Source organism: Notamacropus eugenii, chromosome 5 (genome assembly GCF_028372415.1).
Source record: "Notamacropus eugenii isolate mMacEug1 chromosome 5, mMacEug1.pri_v2, whole genome shotgun sequence".
NCBI classification, from domain to species: domain Eukaryota; kingdom Metazoa; phylum Chordata; class Mammalia; order Diprotodontia; family Macropodidae; genus Notamacropus; species Notamacropus eugenii.
In genome coordinates this window covers 77,288,593-77,310,300 of record NC_092876.1, presented here as the reverse complement: position 1 = coordinate 77,310,300, position 21,708 = coordinate 77,288,593, and the positions used below count along the sequence as shown (strand labels likewise).

General features: G+C 35.4%; 1 protein-coding gene across 8 annotated transcripts in view; it reads left to right on the top strand.

Moving 5' to 3' along the window:
• Positions 1-7,093, top strand: part of ZBTB8A (zinc finger and BTB domain containing 8A) — a 136,556-nt gene extending 129,463 nt beyond the window's left edge. For 5 of the 8 annotated variants that reach the window (XM_072609836.1, XM_072609837.1, XM_072609838.1 and 2 more), the window contains 2 exons: positions 1,969-2,300; positions 4,649-7,093. In XM_072609836.1, coding sequence (XP_072465937.1) covers positions 1,969-2,300; positions 4,649-4,661 — 345 coding nt within the window. In that variant the 3' untranslated portion in view covers positions 4,662-7,093. Of the gene's footprint in view, positions 1-1,968 lie in introns of all 8 variants that reach the window. The other 3 variants (XR_011967165.1, XR_011967166.1, XM_072609842.1) reach the window with 2 other exon arrangements.
• The last annotated feature ends 14,615 nt before the right edge of the window (positions 7,094-21,708 follow it).

Below are 21,708 nucleotides of genomic sequence, written 5' to 3'. Positions count from 1 at the left end.
ACCTTGTCTGGAACACCTACTGTTCTGTCAAATGAATTGTTGTGTGGTCTATGTATGTCTCTACTTTTCCTGGAATGAACTAACCTATCAGTATTACTGCTGCCACTGCTGTTTATTTGGACATATTATGATTGACTATGATCTATACAGATGCACCACATATATGAATTGTACACATTAAGCAAAGATTTTTAATCCTTTAGGGACTAAAATCCATAATTCTTCTCTAAATCAGAATTAAAGGAGCAAATCTGACTATACGTAAGACAGATTCTAGTCCATCAATAATATACCACCATGCATATGTGTGACAGTCTTCCATTTTTGTAAGCACTTTCACGTATATTGTCCTCTCTTATAGTTACAACAACCTTCTGACATAGATTTAGAGCGATAGAATGGATAGATAGTATGGATAGATAGTAGATAGAATGGAATGGAAAGGCTAAATGACTTGCCTAAGATCCCATGACTAGTAAAATGATAGAACTAGGACTAGAGAAATCAGGCATTCTCATTTCTGGTCCAGTATTATAGGATTTGATGCTGCTTTTAAGAAACAATAGCAGGTAATCCTTTCCCCATCAAGAAAAACTTATTTTGGTAAACTTTAATTTGGGGGAAAATGTTTATTTTCTCAAACAGAAACTAAAACAAGATAGGGTTTGGATTCAAGTTGTGTTAGGGTAAGGATTTTAACTTTCCCAGGCTCCTACTATTATGGTTGGAAGGACCCTCAAAGACATCTAGTCCAACCCGTACTTACAATGGATTGCTCTACTACCTGCAATTTCTTCTAACCTTCCTCCTGGTACTGCCCTCTGGGACCAAGGAGGGGAAAAAACATGAACTCCTCTTCTACACTAGTGGTTCAATTGCATCCTTCCCTACTCCTACTAAATTTTATGTTTTTGCCATGTGTCCAATAACACTGACTACACCAGTTGTTGGGTGGGAGCCACTGGAAGCCTTCTAGCACTAGCAGGTATTCTAGCAGGGTCACTCTTGATCTGGGCAGACAGGAATGGAGTTAAATAAAGGGGTTAAATAAGCTTATATTATTCTAGTCTTCTCCAAGGGATTGCTGATAATAGAGCACCAAGTCCTACAGGTCCCTTAAATCTTGATGGGGGCCAATCAAGGCATGCACAGCATTCCATCTGCATTCTCCCCTAAGCCTCAGTGGGGACTGGTTGAGGCAAGCACACATACACATTCCCCTTATTCATGCCTATTCCCCACTTACGGACCAGTGCCTATTTGATTTATAGTGCAACAGAGAAAGAAGGCATTTTGCCAACATTAAGTTCACAGGTTCACTTTAGCAATATCATCATGACCTAACGAAGTGCAAGCCTAGTAAATATTATATTACATCATCCCTACATCTCACTGCAGCGTCACAGTAGAAGTTGTTCACAACACGATCCTGGGAACTGTTATCTAAAAAGGAATAACAAAATCCTCCTTCCTTGCTCCATGTTACATCAAAATATTGTTTGATTAAAGGAAACCCAAAGTTAGGAAGGGTTCAAGATTAAGATAGTTAAGTTTTATACTTCAAAAGGTTTTGTCAGTGTGGATGCTCCTTTCATTGATAAAGACTGCAAACCCTCCATGACAGCCTGGTGGTTGCTTTTTCATGATTTACTGTGGCCAGAAAAATTTATCACCCAGTGGTCAGCCTTCCTCAACCTCTCTGTCCCCAGCTGACCTTTGTACAACAGTCTGTATAACCAAGCCCATACTTGGTCTTGTCAGCTTGGTATGAAATTCCAGACTTTGTGCTAACACATTTTAGAAAAATTCTATCAAGTGAAATATTAAGGATTAAATATGATTTTACTTTAACTGTTTCTGAAGCTGGATATCATTTTAAGTTTACTTAACTGGCATGCCTTTCTGTTTTTTAATGTGTCCTTCTTTTGAGATATCAATGTTTTTGTATCCATTTAATTATTCACATAGATTCATCAGGCATGCAAACTAATCTGCCGAAAATGCAAGCGTCATGTGACTGATCTAACTGGACAAGTGGTACAGGAAGGAACACGGCGCTACAGACTGTGCAATGAGTGCCTTGCTGAAGCTGGCATAGACAGCATCCCCATTGATTTGGGAGCTGAGCAACCTCTTGCATCCCCTTCAGATGGAGATAAGAAGTCAAAATGGCAACTGAGTGAAGGACAAAAAAAATCTTACGTGGAGATTGTGGAGGATGGGTCTGCTGATCTGGTCATACAACAGGTTGATGACAGTGAAGATGAGGAAGAAGAAAAGGAAATAAAGCCCAACATTAGGTAGTTGTGAAACAACTCACCTGGCATGTCTCATATTTGAATTCTTATATTTCTCTCTTCCCCTGACAAGAGTCTGGTTAATACATCTATCATATTGGCTTTTTTAAATGACCTGATCTAATTTGCATGCATTTATGGACAGACCATTAAGTTCACATTCTGAACTGTATTGCTCTGGGGTACCAGTATGTTGCTGCACTGGAAAAGAGGACCTAGCTTGAGTTGGCATGATGGATGAACAACTGATCTCTGAACTATGATATAGTAATACTCTTTATATATTAGAAGATCAACTTGAGAAACTTTTCAGTGATAAACATTTAAGATAAATTAACTGTAGCCAAACATGAAACTTTATAAGACTTTCCAGATGCTTTTTAAAAAAATAGATAAGCTATCACATAATGCATATTCCTGGGGAAAAAAGGTAAGAGCACATTTCAGAGTCTTGCTGCCCACCTCAGTACACTAATAAAAAATCTTTTATGATGATTTCATATCTGGAACAACTGGTTTGTTATTATTCCAAAATGTATAAAATGGCTTAGGAGCTACAGCTGAAAACTACAATTTTAAGATCAGTGTTTGAAGTTAGAAATTCATATGAAGTTCTATAGTGAAATACCAAAAGCTGTCAGAGGTGTAAAGCCTGCAAAGTGCAGCTGGAATCAGACTAAAATATAGATGGGAAATGAGCAAAATGAATAAAAACCTATTTGAGTTGGACACCACTGAGTTAAATTGGTGATTGACAAAAAGGGAAAAACAGGCAACGCTTTGTTTATTGTAACTTTAGTAATTTTAGTATTGAAAATAATATTAAAGTTTAGGCTGAAGTATTTGAATCTTGCTACTTCAGTTTTTCTTATGGAAAATGTAATAGTTTATATTGTTCTGATTCTTTTCTGAAACTAAGAATGAAGGCAAAACCTCACTAAAATGAATTAGAGACTATTTAAATGCAGTAATTACTAGGCTATTAAAATGTTGCTTAGCAAAACATCCATTTCTAAAAGATTAAAATAATTAGCAGCACCAATTGTTTTATGTAAATTAATGCTTCTAAAACTATGAAAAGTTTATATTTTTAAAAGTCTAAAATATTCTCCTCGTCATATCATTTAGTGTGCTTTGATTTTTTTTAACTTAAGGAAGTAAATTTCAGTTCTGCCAAAATTAGAAAATAATTCCAAAATAAGAGCCGAAATGTGTGAGGGATAGCTGCTATTCTAAAGTTGAAACTAGATAGTAGTATTGGAGAACCTACGCCACTCTGCATTTTAAGAAGTCAAAGCAAGTGCTGTTGCTCGTAAGTTAGAAATTTTTTTTTGAGGTTAAAGGCTGCATACTCTATTTTTAAAACTACAAAAACACCATATCACACATCAAGATGGTACCTCTTATTTATTATTTTTCTATCCTTTTTTACCATTGTACTTGTTACTGATTTGTGGGCTTAAAATTATTAATGTATATAAGCACCAGTGTAAGACCGCTGTCTTTATGGTATTCTTAGAACTTCATCAGGATTACCCTTACATTAAATTGCCTAAAAAATCAAAGCAGAGGAATCTAGTTCATGTTCTGGGGTTCTCTGACACAAACACATCTGAATCAGGATGCTTAAAGCTGTTCCGTGCTCATTCTCTAATGCCATTGAGGGTAATACTGATACACCTTTCCAGAATTAACAGATTTTAACTAAGAATCTTTAGGAAAATAGTTTATTTGAAATTCATTCATATGAATCAAGCAGTGTATCCTGTATGCACTCTCAGTTTACATTGTGTACGTTTACATGTATGCACTCTCTTATGTTTTGAATGTTCTTTTATGCTATGACCCTCTCTGCATGGGAATGTAAATACTGTCAGCATGGATGTTAATATTTCTTCTCAACATGCTACCATCCCAAGCATGTAAAGTAATTGTATCTTTTCAGAATTGATGCTACCCCTTGACAGTAAAAAGACATTAACTAAAGGTATCATTCCCCACACCATCAATAACCAGATATCTGTTAAGTGGGTCCTAATTACTGGGCGCTTCTATTATATTATAGCAAGAAATAATTTAAAAATAGGACAACATCCTTGCAAAATTTCTGATGAAATTATAAAAGATATCTGTAATTAACTTATGAAAGGATTCTAATAAGGAAACCTAAATTGTGATTCTACAAAGTGATTCTTTTCCACATTGATGCATTCTATAGAGGGGATGCTTAATACTGAACTGAATTTAAAGGAACTTCAAAGCTTCAAATATTATATATGAGAAAATGTTTTATGGGACAGTAATTGTTTAAGTAAGCCTTATACTAAGGATTTTTAAATTTTTTAACACAGGAAACTGATTTAATTTGGAGTGAAGATTACAGTAGTAGACATTTTGTCACCAACTTCTGAACTCTGTCACAGCTGTCAATGGAAGAGTGTTAACTGATGATCTTGGATCCTTGCAGAAACAATGTGGAACCTAAATTCTCCATTTAAATACAGTTCTGCCTGGAGGCAGTAAGATGAACTAAATAGCTTCTTGAATTCTCTGAGTTCTATCATCTTAAGGTCTCCTATCCTCCATCATTTAATTGTTTATGTAAGCAAATAAAAACATATAACAAAGAGGGTGGCTTTTGAAATAACAAGTAACATTCTTAACATACCCAACTTTTCCTAGAAATATGGCTAAGTTAGCTCTGAAGTTTTCACTAAAGGTCAAAACTTAAATATAGTATTTAGCAACATTTGTTTTGAGCTATTAAATTAAGTCAGTTAAACTGAGACTCCTTTTCCTCATTTATAAAAGGGAGATAGTCTAATACAGTGGTAAGAGCACAGGATTTAGAGTCAGAGAACCTCAGTTTAAATTTGTCACTGCCACTTACTGCCTTCATGACATTTGGCAAGTCACTTCACCTCTCTAGGCTTGTTTCCTCATCTCTCAAATGAAAGGGTTGGACTGCATGACCTCCAAGGTTCCTTCCAGCTCTAAATCTATGATCCTATGATCAGATATGGGGGCAGCTTTAATATAAACCAGTTAGAGTTTAATGATTTAGTTCCACAAATACTTATTATCTGCTCCATACAAGGCACCGGTAGTTACTGCTCTCAAGGAGGTTACATTTTACTGACAATTAAGAGTTATTAGATGGTTGTTAGTTCAGCATTAAATTCATTAAAAATTATTTTTATAACCCATGTGGCCTGACAAATATCCTTTCCATTTATATTTTCAGCTTCTGTATTTTTTAATTTTTAAAACTATAAAACATTAAGAAACAATATATTAAAAAGTTAAGTTGGTATATTATGTCATTTCCAGAGCTTTCTTGACATTCAACTATACATGAAACCTCAAGTTATGAGCAAAAAATTATATATCATATTTTGTTAGGATTTACTAGTATTCACATTTAGCCTTTATACTGCATTTTATATTTGCAAAGTGCTGTAATAGTCATTATCTTTCATGTACCTATGAAATAGGGCAGTTACTTCATTTTAAAGATAAGGACTCTGAGGCACAAACTATTTAAGCAACCTATAAATAGCCGGTCAGTGACAGTAATAGAAACTAAAACCATCAGATTCTTGGAATTCTAGAGTATTATGTACTGCTTAGCTCATTAAACTGTAATGTTTATCGCTCTAATTTTATAAGATAACTTTTTACAAATAACATTCACCTGTTTTAAAGCATTGTGTGGATATACCATATACCAACTAAATATTGTTCATATAAGGCAGACCTACTTTGAACTAGAAGAGTTTTAAATGATATGAAATTTAGGTTTTCACAAAAATGGCATTAAAAGTACATTAAGACATTTTGTATGTTGTTAAATGTAATTCCTGTTATGTCCAACTTTTTATTTTGATGTTCAGTCTTAATTGAATTTTTGTGCTAATAAGAACAGGGTGGGAAAAGAAATTAGTAAGAATCCTCAAACCTCATTTTAGACGTGTCAACGTCCCCCTCATTCCACAAACTTTTAAATCAGATTTGTTGGCAAGTAATCATTTAGTGTACTTACATGTCATTTCTTGTCCTTCTATGGTCCATCCTCTAAGAAAAATACTAAACAAATTAACCTTTAAAACAGCAACTTTCTAATTTCTTTTTATTTACTTTTCAGTTCTTTGTTCCTATTTTTGTTCAGTCGTAGAGTATTTGTGAAATAGCATGTATTCATTTGTTCCTGAGATGGTGGTTTTTCATATTGTCAAGAGAGTGAGGAAGAGGCACCCTTAAGTGGACAACTGTGGTGAACTTAAGGAAAGTTATGGACAAGAGTCACACAGAATGGCTTCCTAAGAGGAGGATTATGATCTGCATAGTTGGAGGGAATAGCTGTGTTCATGACATTACAGATCCATTTAGGTATCACCCCAAAAACGTTAGCCATGAACCTAAATGAACAGTATTCTACAAACCACCCTTCTGGGAAAAAAACTAAGAATTTACCGTTTAGCTTCTACTTGATTGCCTTGATTGTTTGAGGAAGGCAATTTGATTTATGTTTATCCCCTAAGAATGATTAACTTTTAATTTAGGAAGATTTGAAGTTTATTTATTCTCAGAAGGGAGTTTTATGGTCTGTTTATCTAGATTGGTTTATGTTTTCTTGATGGTTAAGACATAAGCTCCAGGAGGCTACAACTAGCTCCCCGAGGGTCAAAATGCTGATTTTTAAAATACTGTTTATAACTATAAGCTACTATTATTTTAAAGAGCTGTTAAAAATTTATGCCCAAAATAAAAGTTCTTCATTATCTGCACTGGAAAAATAGTTTCACTTATTAATACCAACTATTGTTTACTTGGCTCTTTTAGAGGTGCAAATAGAGTACTCTCATTTAACCCAATAACCCAGGAAGAAACTGGAAAGAAAAAAGGACTCCCCAATCTCCCAAGGAAGTTGTGAACTACAAAGGCAATTCTGCCTAGACTCAATTTGAACTGGTACTTTTATCTAAACCTAGTATGGAAAGAATGGGGCACAAAGTAGACTAGAATACAAGATCAGGATGGGGAAAGAGGAAAACAATTCAATTAGGTTTTCATAATGTACCTTACTTAGCTTCATTTTTTTTAAAATGCTATGAGTTACAGAACACAAAAGACTTCACCATACAATTAAAGCACCAAAAAAAAAAAAAAAAGCATCCCAAAGTTTTTAAACCTACTTTTGAATTACCTGCTATTTTGGATTTCCCGTACTATTACTCCTAATTATTACTTTTGTCAAAGAAAAAAATCCCAAAATTATACTCTGTGTTAAGCCCAATTATACCAGAAACAGTATTAATTTAACACTAAATCCAAGTATTTCTTGCTTTGAGAAAGATGGATGTCCAAATAGGCAGAACTGCTTCAAGTCCTCAGTCATGCTCTACCCTAAGACAATTTGAGGAAGCATTTATAGGAATCTTGAACAAGGAAAAGGCAGCAATATGTTAAAAATATAGTTTCTACAATAGGAATTTTTAACCTGGGGACTATGAACTTGGACAAAAAAAAAAATTCTCCCTTTATTTTCACTAACCTCTAACTGATATTTAGCATTTAATTCAGCTACTCTGTGAAGCCAAAAGGGGTCCATGACATATAAAGGTTAAGAACTCCCTGTTCCAGAACAAATCCCTTCCTCTGTCTTCCTTGACTCCTGTCCTAAAGGAAAGGGCCTCTTCATCTTTTCAGAATGGAAAGCAGGGCAGTATCCTGAGGTGAGCTCTTGTCCTCATCACTTCAGGGGATGAGAAAAGAAACTAAATGAGAAGCGCTTTTTGTTGTAAGTTTAGTTACTATTCCTGTTTTCTTTTTTGTTCTTGACCTTTTGACACATTTTACTAAAAGGAGTTCAGGCTATGGAAATACTCATTTCTTAATATTTTCAATTTAACTAAAAAGGTGTTTTTAATATGCTTCTACATTCTGAATAAGATAATTTACTAAAACCAAAAAACTGAAAAAACATAATGTTTTTATGACCAGAAAGTATTTAGCATTCACAATGGTGTGAAACAAACAGAAAATTACTACCTATTAGAAGCCTTTATTTTGTTTTGTCGTTCAGTCATTTCATTCTGTCCAACTCTTCGTGACCCCATTTGGGGTTCTCTTGGCAAAGATATAAGAGTGGTTTACTGTTTTCTTCTCCAACTCATTTTATGGATGAGGCAAATAGGGTTAAGTGATTTGCCCAGGGTCATACAGCTAATACACATCTAATGCCAGATTTGAACTCAGGAAGATGAGTCTTCCTGACCTCATGCCAGGAACCTATCCACTGTGTCACCTAGCTTCCCCAGAACCATTTATAGGTAAGTTAAATTAGTCTTTTTTCAATTAAATTGGATCTGTTTTCAATTAATTAATAGAAAAATAGTGCTCAGGACATGTACTACATCAGCTTGAAAAATCTTCAAGTAAGATTATGAACAAAAATATATTTACCTTTACTAAACAGGATCATGTTGTAGAAAATGTTCGACTTGGTGCCAAGTTACCTTGACTATTTCTGGCTATACCACTTAAATACTATATGACCTTGAGCAAAAATATTATCTCTCCAAGCCTCAGTTCCTCCTCTGCAAAATTAGAGTATCCTACCATATCATATCACACCACATCATAAGGCTCAAAGATTCCTTCCAGACTAAGTATTGTAGCTGATGAGGCATAACTTAAGTTTTTAGCATGAAAGTACTATTTTCAATCATAAATTTAAGATAAAGTACCCTGTGCAATCCATGCCTTTGAAGTATTCCTGCTTCTAGAAGGTAGCTCACATTGTAGCAAAGCAAGGATGACAATTATCTCCATCATTATTAGCTATGGTGTTAGAAATTGCTGATAGCTGTAACAAAAAGATAAGAAAAAAGAAAGCGGGAATAAGCATACACAAAGGAAGACAATACTATGTCTCTTCAGAGGATATGATAGAACTCCATAAAATAAAAATTTAATTTAAAAAATAGCTTTTGTAAAGTAATAATACAAAATAAATTCATCCAAAACACAAGCATTTCTCTGTTACTAACAACCTAGGAGGATAAGAGAAATTCCATTTAAAACAACAACCAAATATGTTAACTATCTGGAAATTAACCCACCAACATGCACACAGGACAAATAAAAATCATTACAAAACAATTTTCACAGCAAAAAACAGACAAATACCTGGAAAAAAATTTTTTGCTATGGTATATGATATAAAATAGTGGGATAATTTTTTTGAAAACCTCAAGCATTTATTAAGTACCAGCTCTGCATCATGCACTGTACTAAAGGCTAAAGATACAAAAGAAAGGCAAAAAACAAACCCAGCATTCAAGGAGCTCACAGGTTAATAAGGGAGACAATATGCAAACAACAAATGTATAAATAAGCTATTTATAGGAAAAATTGGAAATAATCAATGGAGCATTAAGGGGGATCAGGAAAGGATTCCTGCAGAGGGTAAGATTTTAGTTAGGACCTGAAGGAAAGCAGAGAAGCCAGAACATAGGAATATGAAAGGAAAGAATTTTAGGCATGGATATAGCCATTGAAAATGAATGGAGTAGGATGGAGTATCTTCTGCTAGGAAGAGCAAGGAGGCCAAAGTAGCTAAATCATCAAGTCCGTAGAAGTGAGTATAAGATAACTGGAAAAATATAAGGTTATGAAAAGCTTTAAAAACTAAACCAAGGACTTTATATGTGATTCCAGGTATCATAGACAGCCACAAGAGTTTACTGAGTTGAGGGGAGCGATGAGAGGAAGGGTATAAACTCCATGTATATAGTCAGATCACCATTTTAGAAAGATCACTGGTAGTTGAGTGTAGGGTGGACTGGGGTAGAAAAACTTGAGGCAGGAAGACCAGCCAGTAGACCACTGCAATAGTCAAGGTGTGAGGTGATGAAGGCCTACACCAGGGTGCTGGCAGTGTCAGAGAAGGGAGTATGTATAAGATATGTTTCAAAGGCAGAATCAATAGAACTTGGCAACATATTCCAGAGGCTACAAACTGAAAGAACCAGCACTGCATAGCTCTGAAGTGTTGGTGTAAAAAGTAGGACTGAGCCAGAGAGTTAAGGAAAAAGGGGAGCAGGACAAGTCACCAGGACAGGACACCTTGCCTGTGGGGAGTTGTATAGCACTCAGCCTGAGGAAAAGACCATCTAGCTGGAGTCATTTCTGACCATCCAAAAGTCATTTGGGGCAGAGATCTAGGTGGGGCGAATCATGAATTGCCCAATGTGGTAGAAAGCGGAGCTGTTTAGAGATCTAGCCTCCAAAGGAATCACAGAGAGGAGGGAGTCAGGAATTCAGTGATAAGAAAAATGATTGTGGTTGGGGGGGGAGAAGGGGGAGAGTGGTGGTGAAGGGACAATGAAAATACCAAAAGTACCAAAGAGTTTGGAGAGAAGAAATCTCAAAGACCTTGAACATAAGCAAGTAAGTCAAAAGGAAAAACAGTAACAGAAGGAAATATAACTTCCAGATCTAGTAAATGAGTTCAGGTATCTGAATAAATACTGCATGATGAAGGAAAATGATCCAATGCTTGTTGAAGCAAAGGACGCTGTGGAATGTGAGGAGATATGAGTGGTTTAAAACAGAAATTGGATTTATGCCCAGCAAAAATAATAGAAAAACTTGAATCTATAAAACTTTGAAACTGAAGGGGAAAAAAAGCCTCACCAAAGAAAACAAGAGAGAACAATAGATTGGGAATGTAAATACACAGAAGTAAAGGACACCCTAGAAGGTGAAAAGCAAAAAACAAAAATTGGATGCCTGGAAACCACTTAAGAATCCTAGGTCTCCAGAAGAATATGACAGGACAAAAAACTTACACCATAATGAAAGAAATCATAGAAGAGAATTGCCAAGAGCTTCTTAACAAAGAAAATGAAATCCCAACTGGAGAAATTCACAGAATGCCTCAAGAAAAAAACTTAAAGTCTGCAAATTGTTAAATTTAACAATTCAATTCAGAAGCAAGAAGTTTTAAGAACAATAAGGAGAAAATATATGCAAAGGAAAAAATATTTCAATAATGCAAGACTATTCTGTACCCACTAGAAAAAGGAGAGAGTGGAATAATGTGTCCCAAAGAGCATTGCAGCTTGGGATGCAGCTCAGGGTGACCTGTCCTGTAAATGTGAACTTAACCATACAGGACAAAAAAATGGATGGAGGAGTGGAGTGGGAGAGCATGGCCACAGAGAGATTCCCAAACAAATGTGGGGGAGGAAGAAAGAAGGATCAGAAAGAGAGGGTATAGATCAGTAAGGAAAGGACAGTACCATATGGTAATGTCCTCTCTCTGACATCTGCAATAATTGGCATTGTTCAGAGAGTGGGACAAAATGGAAAAAGGGGATCCATGAGGTAAATAATCCCTTCAAGGCAGTGGAATCATCTAAATTGGATAGCACAGAAAAGATATCTTGGAAGTTTTGATTGTATAAAGTATATAGATAAAGGAGAGAGACTAGGTAATTATAGGAGTTATAAATCAGAGAATGAAAGTCTAAAGGAAACAGAAAGAGAAGATGGATAATAGAGAGAGTGAGAAAAATTCTTTTTGGAAAGGAGTATACAAGAAAGAAATTAAGAAACTAATGTATAAGGCTAGTTGAAGGGGAAAAGAGGAAGGGAGAATCTACATGACTACCTGGGAGGAAAAAAGGAGATGTATGTAATAAGATAAAGGCAAGAGAGAGGAACAAATAAACAAAACCTTAAAATGAAAAGGGTAACAAACAAGAAGGAATCAGATGTAAGACAAAAGACCCCATGGAAACAGGACCACCTTAAAAAAATAAATAAAATGGTAAAATAATTGAAGGAACATTAATATTGTGTTTATTACAAAAGAGAGGAAAATTCGTAACCAAAAAACTTTAGCAACAGAGGAAAATATAAATCCAACTCATAACTTTAGATGTGAATGGAATAAACAATCCAATAAACTGAAAAAAGAGTGACAAACTGGCTAAGAACAAAACCCTACAATCTGTTGCATACAAGAAACACATATTTTAAGAAGTCATTCACAAAATAGGACTGAGAGGATGGAAAAAATTTACTATGCATCAAGTGAATCTAAAAAATCAGGAGTTGACATCATGTTATAAAAGCAAGAACAAACGTTCAAAAAAAGGGGACAAACAAGGAAACTATATTATCCTGAATGAGATCATAGACAACTAACAAACCAATCATCAGTAATAAACTTACATGCACCCAAATTCATAAAGGAAGTATCTAAGCTTTAAGAAGACATAGATAGTAACACAACAGTGAGAGGACACTTTCATATCCCTCTCTCAGTTTTTCATGTCTAACAGAATGATAAACAGAAGGGAAAATATGGAGCTGAAAAAATTGCTACAGAAACTAGAGTTAAAAGACTTTTGGCATCTTCTGAATGGGACAGCAAAAGAGTATACACATTTCTCTACACCACATGGAACTTTTGTAAAAACTGACCATATACTGAGGCACAGAAATAATGTAAATCAATGTAAGAAGGCAGAAAGTCAATAATACATCCTTTACAGATCATGAATTCAATAAAAACAGAAGAAATTGGTTCTGATACCACAAATAAATATACAAACCCAAGTGGAGTTATTACAGTGAAATCTTAAATAATGAGTGGGTCAAAGAAGAAATCATCAATAACTATGTAAAAATATTAATGAACTGAATCTGCATTTTAAAAATGAGAAAATAAACCTAAAATGAGCACAAAAAGAGGAAATATTAAAAATTAGATGGGAAAATAGGCAAATTGGAAACAAAAATAAATCTCATAAAAATGATAATAAAAACTAAACGTTGGTTCTTTGAAAAAACTAATAAAGTTGTTTAACCCTTAGCTAATCTGATTAAAAAGAAGAATGCAGAAAACCAAATCAACAAAATAGCAAATGGGAGGTGGGGGGTGGAGCTAAGATGATGGAGTAGAAAGACGCACATACTCTAGCTCTTCCCTCACAGCCCATAAAATACCTGTAAAGCATGACTCTAAACAAAGTCTAGAGCAGCAGAAGCCACAAAATGACAGAGTGAAAGGGATTTCCAGTCTAAGGTAGCCTGGAAAGCTGACAGGAAAGGTCTATCGAATGGGGTACGGAGCAGAGTGCAGTCCATGAAGCCCAGCCCAGCCTTGGCCACTTGTCAGCAACAGGAACAGGACCTAAACAGGCCTCAGGGGCAGAATCCCCAGCAGCAGCAGCAGTTCTCAGATCCTTCAACCCACAAGCACCAAAGAAAGCTTCAAAGGTCAGTGAGAAAGCTTTTTCATCTGGGAAAGAGAACACAGTCTGGCCCTGCCAGCAGCAACCACCAAAGTGGCAGTGTCCATTGTTGGAGCCTTCCACCTAAAGCCCCTGGGGGAACTGAACAGCTGATCTGACTCTCAATCCTGAGCTGGGCCCTGGGGTGAGGAGGAGGAGCGCAGAGAGGGAATTCTACTACTCGCAGATTCTGGGCAGAAAAGCTTGTGGTTGCTCTCAGACCAGTATGCAGACCATTGTGCAACCTTGGAGGAACTGAAAACTTTCAGGTCCCCAGAGTATACCTTCCTCTTGACAAAGGATTCAAAAGTCAAGTAAGTGGCTAGGGAAATGCCCAAGAAAGGGGAAAAAAATAAGACTATAGAAGGTTATTTTCTTGGTGAACAGGCATTTTCTTCCGTCCTTTTGGATGAAGAAGAACAATGCATACTGTTAGAGGAAGTCAAGGCTTCTGCATCCAGTACCTCCAAACTAAATATGCAATGGTCTCAAGCCATGGAAGAGCTTGAAAAGTGAGTCAACACTCTGCTAAAGGAGACCCAAAAAAATACTGAAGAAAATAACACCTTTAAAAATGAGCTAATTCAATTGGCAAAAGAGGTCCAAAAAGCCAATGAGGAAAAGAATGCTTTAAAAAGCAGAATTAACCAAATGGAAAAGGAGATTCGAAAACTCACTGAAGAGAATAGTTTTTTAAAAATTAGAATAGAGCAGGTGGAAGCTAATGACTTTATGAGAAACCAAGAAATTACAAAACAAAACCAAAAGAATGAAAAAATAGAAGATAATGTGAAATATTAAAACTGACCTGGAAAATAGATCCAGGAAAGACAATTTAAAAATTATGGGACTACCTGAAAGCCATAATCAAAAAAAGAGGCTATACATCATCTTTCATGAAATTATCAAGGAAAACTGCCCTGATATCCTAGAACCAGAGGGCAAAATAAATATTGAAAGAATCTACCAATCACCTCCTGAAAGAGACGTGAAAAGAGAAACTCTTAGGAATATTGTAGCCAAATTCCAGAGTTCCCAGGTCAAGGAAAAAATATTGCAAGCATCCAGAAAGAAATAATTTAAGTGTTGTGGAAATACAATCAGGATCTAGCATAGATACATACAAGATCTAGCAGCTTCTACATTAAGGGATTGCAGGGCTTGGAATATTATATTCCACAAGTCAAAGGAACAAGGATTAAAACCAAGAATCACCTACCCAGCAAAACTGAGTATAATACTTCAGGGGAAAAAATGGTCATTCAATGAAATAGAGGACTTTCAAGCATTCTTGATGAAAAGACCAGAACTGAGTAGAAAATTTGACTTTCAGTCATGAGAATCAAGAGAAGCATGAAAAGGTAAACAAGAAATCATAAGGGATTGTTTACATTCGTACATGGAAAGATAATATTTGTAACTCTTGAGACTTTTCTCAATATTTGGGTAGGTGGAGGGATTATACACACACATACAAATACATATATATATATATATATATATATATATATATATATATATATATAGAGAGAGAGAGAGAGAGAGAGAGAGAGAGAGAGAGAGAGAGAGAGGGAGGGAGGGAGGGAGGGAGGGAGAGAGAGAGAGGGAGAGAGAGAGAGGGAGAGAGAGAGAGCACACAGGGTAAATTGAATAAGAAGGGATGATATTTAAAAATAATAAAATTAAAGGGTGAGAGAGGAATATAGTGGGAGGAGAAAGGGAGAGATGGAATGGGGCAAATTATCTCTTATAAAAGAGGCAAGAAAAAACTTTGCAATGAAGGAGAAAAGGGAGGAGGTGAGAGGGAAAAAGTGAAACTTACTCTCTTCACATTTGGCTCAAGGAGGGAATAACATGCTCACTCAATCTGGTATGAAAATCTATTGTACACTATAGGAAAGCAGAGGAGAAGGGGACAAGTGGGGTTGGGGGGGATGATAGAAGGGAGGGCAAATGGGAGGAGGGAGTAATTAGAAGTAAATACTTTTGGGGAGGGACAAGGTCAAAAGAGAGAATAGAATAAATGGGGGGCAGGATAAGATGGAGAGAAATATAGTTAGTTTTACATAACATGACTATTATGGAAATCTTTTGCAAAACTACACATATATAGCCTATATTGAGTTGCTTGCCTTCTCAGTGGGGATGGGTGGGGAGGGAAGAAGGGAGATAAGTTGGAACTCAAAGTTTTAGGAACGAATGTTGAGAATTGTGTTTGCATAGAACTGGGAAATAAGAAATACAGGTAATGAGGTATAAAAATCAATCTTGCCTTACAAGAAAAGACAGAAGATGAGGATAAGGGAAGGGAGGGGTGTGATGGAAGGGAGGCCATATTGAGGAAAGGAGCAATCAGAATGCAAGGCTTTATGGGTGAGGGAGGGGAGAGATAGGGAGAAAATTTGGAACTCAAAATTTTGTGGAAATGAATGTTAAAAACTAAAAATAAATAAACAGTAAAAAAATAAAAAAATAGCAAATGAGTAAGGTGAAATCACAGCAAAAACAGAAGTAAAAAGAATAATCAATGCATATTATGCATAGTTATAGACTAACAAAACTGACACCACAAAAAAAATAGAGGAATACCTTCAAAAATATAAAATGCCCAAACTGTCAAAAAACTGGACAGAAATCTTAAATAACCAGATCTCAGAAAAGGAAATAGATACAGCTGTAAAGAAACTACCAGAGGAAAAAACTCCTGGAACTGATGGATTCACTGGAAAATTCTATCAAACCTTTAAGGAACCTTAGTACTGATACTTCACAAACTGCTCAGAAATTGAGAAGGTGCACTACAAGAATCCTTTTATCAAACAATCCTAATTAGTCCTAATTCCTAAACCAGAAAAAGATAAAATATGAAAAGAAAATTGTAGATCAGTGCATCATTAATGTGCACTGATTCAAAAATTTTAACAAAATCTATCAAACAGATTTCAGCAGTATATCCAAGAAATCCTAAGTTCTGATCAAGTGATATTTATACCAGGGATGCAAAAACGGTTCAGCATAATTGAAAACAAGCAACATAATTAATCATATTAAAAACCAAAACATTCCAAATGACATGATCATCTCAAAAGATGGAGAAAAATTCTTTGACAAAGAATGCTAAAAACCCTACAAAGTCTAGGCATAGAGGAACCTTTTTTAATATCATAAAAATATTTAATTAATTAATATCATAAAGTTCTATTTAAAACCCAAAGCAGGCATCATATGCAATGGGGATACACTAAAAATTTTTCTAATAAATACAGGAGTGAAATAACAAGTCCCCCTTTTCCCACTATTATTTGATATAGTTTTGGAAATGCTAGCAATAGCAATGAGACAAAAGAAGAGAATTAAAGGCATAATGGTCGGTAAAGAGGAAATAAAACTACCCTTATTTACTGATAATATGATGATTTACTTGGAAGACCTCAGGGAATCAGCAAAGATACTAACTGAAACAATAGATTCAGTAAAGTTGCAGGCTACAAAAAAAATCCTCAAAAAATCCTCAACATTTCTACATAATAACAAAACACAAAAATCAATTAAAGAAAAGAAAATACCATTCCAAAAAACTATAAAATGTGTGATCAACCTCTCAAAGCTCACAAAGACTTGTATAGTTTAGTTATAAAGCACACTTTAAAGAAATAAAGAACAACCTAAATAGCTGGAGAAATATTCAGTGATCATGGCCAGACTATGCCAGTATAATAAAAATGACAATCCTACAAAAATTAATGTATACTTTTAATGCTATGCCCATCAAAGTACCAGAGAAATACTTTACAGAGCTTGATAAAGTGACAAAATTCATTTGGAAAAACAAAAGATCTAGAATACCAAGGGAAATGATGAAAAGACTCAAGGACAAAATGGGAATAACATTTCCAGACCTCAAACTATTTTATAAAGAAGTGGTCATCAAAACCATCTGATACTGGTTAAAGACTAGAGAGGTCAATATCAGTAGAACAGAATAGAAAAGCAAGATTTATAAACAATAGAACTCAATCACCCAGTGTTTGAATAAGTGGAAAACTGTAAGTTACCTAAGAAAAAACTCCTTATTTGATAAAAACTCCTGGGAAAACTGGAAATTAATCTGGTAGAAATTAGGCTTAGACCAACACCATACACCACATACCACAATACATTCTAAATGGGTATGTAACTTTAATATTAAAAATTATACTACTAAAAAGTTGGAAGAAAAACATCTTATATGTTTCACAGCTATGAGTAAGAGATATACTCTACCAAACAAAGGACAGAAGCAAAAATGACAAAATAGATCATTTTGATTACTTGAAATGGAAAAATTTCTGCACAGGCAATATCAATGCATCTAGTATATAAAGAGAAGTGACCAAATGGGGGAAAAATTGTGTCAGATTTCTCTGATAAAGATTTGGTATCCAAGATACATAAGCAATTAATAAATATATACAAGACTAATAGTCATTCCCCAATAGATAAGTAGTCAAAGAATATGAATAAACAGTTCTCAAGAAAAATAATGGCAAAATATTCACAACCACATGAAAAAATATTTCAAATAACTAATAAGGGATATTAATTTAATGTCTCTTATGTAAAGAGACACAAATTAAAACAACCTTGAGGTTGTACTTCAGAATCTGCAAATTGGCAAAAAATGAAAATAAATGGCAACCACAATTGTTGGGGAAGATAGGGGAAGATATACCCACTAAGGCATTGTTAGTGAATCTGTGAAATGGTACAACCATTTTGGAAAGCTATTTGGAGTTATGCAAATAAAGTGGCTAAAGTTTCCTGATGGGGTGCTTAAGTGCCTGTGCTTGGACCACAATTCTAAAATCACATTTTTTTCTAAAAATCACATTTCTCTCTAGCTTCAAAACACAATCCCAGGCAGTTTCTCCCCAGCCCAAGTACAGCCTCCTCCAGCAAAAACTATTATCTGTCTTCTTGATAGCTATATATAACCAGCGGCACGTATGGAGTTTATTCATTTGAACTAGCTGTGTACTGGCTGAATTGGCTGTGTACTGGATCATAAGGACATTTAGTACTCACTGACCAATCATATGTATCCTAGACTTAGACATATGTATACTCCCTTACATTTATCTTGTCTGACAAGACATTGATGGGAGCAGTCTGGTATTACTTAGTCAATCCTGACCATTAGTTGACTTAGTGAAGGCCTAAAACCACACCTCCATGTAGCCCACCTTGGGCTATTTCCTGATGAACTCTGGGTAAAATACCTGCATAGTAGATACTAAATGCGCATGTTCCTTTAAAAACTAACCACTCCCTAATCCCACCCTGAATCACCTAGTAAGCATACTTGGCATGTGTTTTTACTATAGAATATCCTATATTAACTTTAACTGTACCCATCTAAGGTTGCAGGCTCCCTAAGAAAGGGAGCCCACTGAAAAGCATAATAAATCTTTACCACTTTGACCTCAAGGCTTGAGTTGGTGAATTTTTTTCCAGACAACCACACAGGGAACTCCAGTCTTGGGGTTCCTCTATCTTTTCAGCCCTCATCATTTCCAAACCCTTTGAATCAGAGACTCCATTATTAGGCTTAAACTCCAAGGAAATCATCAATAATTTTTAAAAGTCTCCATTTACTCCAAAACATTTACAGCAGCAGATTTTTTTTGATAGTTAAGAATTGCAAAGAGTAAATGCTTATCAAATGGGAAATGTCTAAATAAATTTTGATACATGAATGTGATAGATGTTTATGATGAATACAGAAAAGCATGGAAAAATCTGTATGAGAATGAAGTGAGAAAAACCAAGAAAACAACATACATGGAAGTGTAAAACACACCAAAAGCATGAAAAGTAAATGGAACAAAATTATAAAGGTCAAGTGGGACCCAAATGAAGAGATACGAGAAGATTCTCCCCCACCTATCATTTTGTGAAAGTGGAAAGTTCACAAGTGTTACACATTGCACAAGTTTTTGGACTGTTTCTATAGTAATGTTAAGAAATATAAAATATCAATAAAAACTTATTTTTTAAAAAGAAATAGATGCATATGAGATACATGCAAACTACATGAAAGGTAATTCTACAGGAAATGACTCTAGCAGCTTTGGGTGGGTGGGGTGCTAGGAAAAGCCTAGGAAAATGGCATTTGAGCAGAATCTTGAAGATAGTCTGAGAGTCTAAGAAATGAATGGAGGACTCATTCAGGGAGATTTCAGAAGAGAAATTTTCAGAAGGAATATCATTCAGGTTTAAGTACAGCAGTGCAAAAAAAGAGCATGAAGATGGAAGATAATGTGTTTTTGTTCAAGGAACTGTGTGGCTGGATTATAAAGTATGTGAAGAGGAATAAAGTATAAGAATACTAGAAAGGTATGAAGGTCCTTCAAATGACAGAAAATTTTCTATTTGATCCTGGAGATAATAGGAAGACCCTAGAGTTTACTTAGTGAAGTGAGAGGAGGTACAACATGATCAAATCTATGTTTTAGAAAAATCCCTTTGGTAGCTGAGTGGAGGATGAATTGGAATAAGGAGAGACCTGAAGCAAGCAAACCAATTAGGAGGTCACTGCAACAGTACAGGTGAAAGATGACAAGGAGGCCTGAATCAGAATGGTAACCATGAAAATAGAGAGAAAGAATGTATGAAAGAGATGTTGTGAATGTAGAAACTGCTACGTTAGGTAACTGATTTGGTGTATAAATTAAGTGAAATGACACTAAAGATGTGAACCTGTATGACTAGGGGAGTGATAATAACAACTATAGTAACTGGGAAACTTAGAGGTATATAAATAGGGAAATAGTGAAAAAGTATGAAATTGATATTAGCAAAACTAATGGAATAAATAAACTGATCTGTGAAACAGATTAGATAAGCATAGCAAAGGTGCACAAGCAGACTAGTGTTCAGTTAACCCAAGAACATGAACTACTATCTAAGAGAATCTGTGAAAGGAATTGCCAGGAAAACTAAAAGCAGATGGGTACTTTAAGGATATGCCTCTAGAACTGGAAGGAAGCTCATAGCTCATATAATTCAACCATCTCATTTTACAGATGAGGAAACTGAGGCCCAAGGAGGTTAAATGATTTGCCCAAGGTCACAACGGTAGGAAATGTATTGGAGTAGAATTTGAACTCATATCCTCTGAGATTTAAGAGCCAATGATCTTTTCACTAAGGTGAAAAAAAAGTTTTATTTTAGCATCTTGTGCCATCTACTAGAGCAAATTTCAAACAAATTAATCATTTAAATGTTAAAGTCAAATCATATGAAAATATACAGGAGTAGAAAGCAATATGCCACAGCTATTGAAATGGGATTGAAGAGACAGATCTAAGACTGTGCGAGGATAGGAAGCAAGGCGGTGAGCTCCTTTCCATCAACTCCTCACAGATACAGAAATACCCCAAGAAAGCAGGAACAAGAGCAATTCAGACCTTCCCTCCAGAAGCACTACATAGCCTAACCCTAAGATCAAGTCTGAAGTCAGGAAGTAGGAAGAATGGACAAGCAAGAAAAGAATCTGTGGCAGGTATGCTCAAGACACTAATGACTCCAAAACATTTATAAGTATTGCCTCAGAGTAAAACACATCTTAGGCACAAACTCAACTAGAATTACTGGAAAAGATGAAGCAAAAGTTAAAAAATATTTTTTATAAATTGAGTGAGAGCACTAGGTGGGGGTAGGTAGGGTAAACAGGAAAGAAATGAGCCATGGAAGAAGGGGAAATGGAATTAACAGCTTGGCAGAAGAAGTATAAAACCTTGCCCAAACAACAAACTCTCTCAAAATTAGTTTGGATCAGACAGAAGCCAATGACTTCATAAGACTACAAGACATATTCAAACAAAGACAACAGATGGGAAAAAAATAGAAGACAATGTAAGGTGCTACAAAGCAAAAACTGGCCTGGAAAACAAATCAAGGAAAAAATATTCAAGAATCACTGGACTGTCTGAATACCAAGATCCCCACAGACATAAAGTTTTAAGAAATTTAAAACTGCCCAGATTTCTTATAAGGAATCAGAAGGCAAAGCAGAAGTAGAAAGAAAGCACCAATCATCTTCCATCACCCCCAACCTCCCG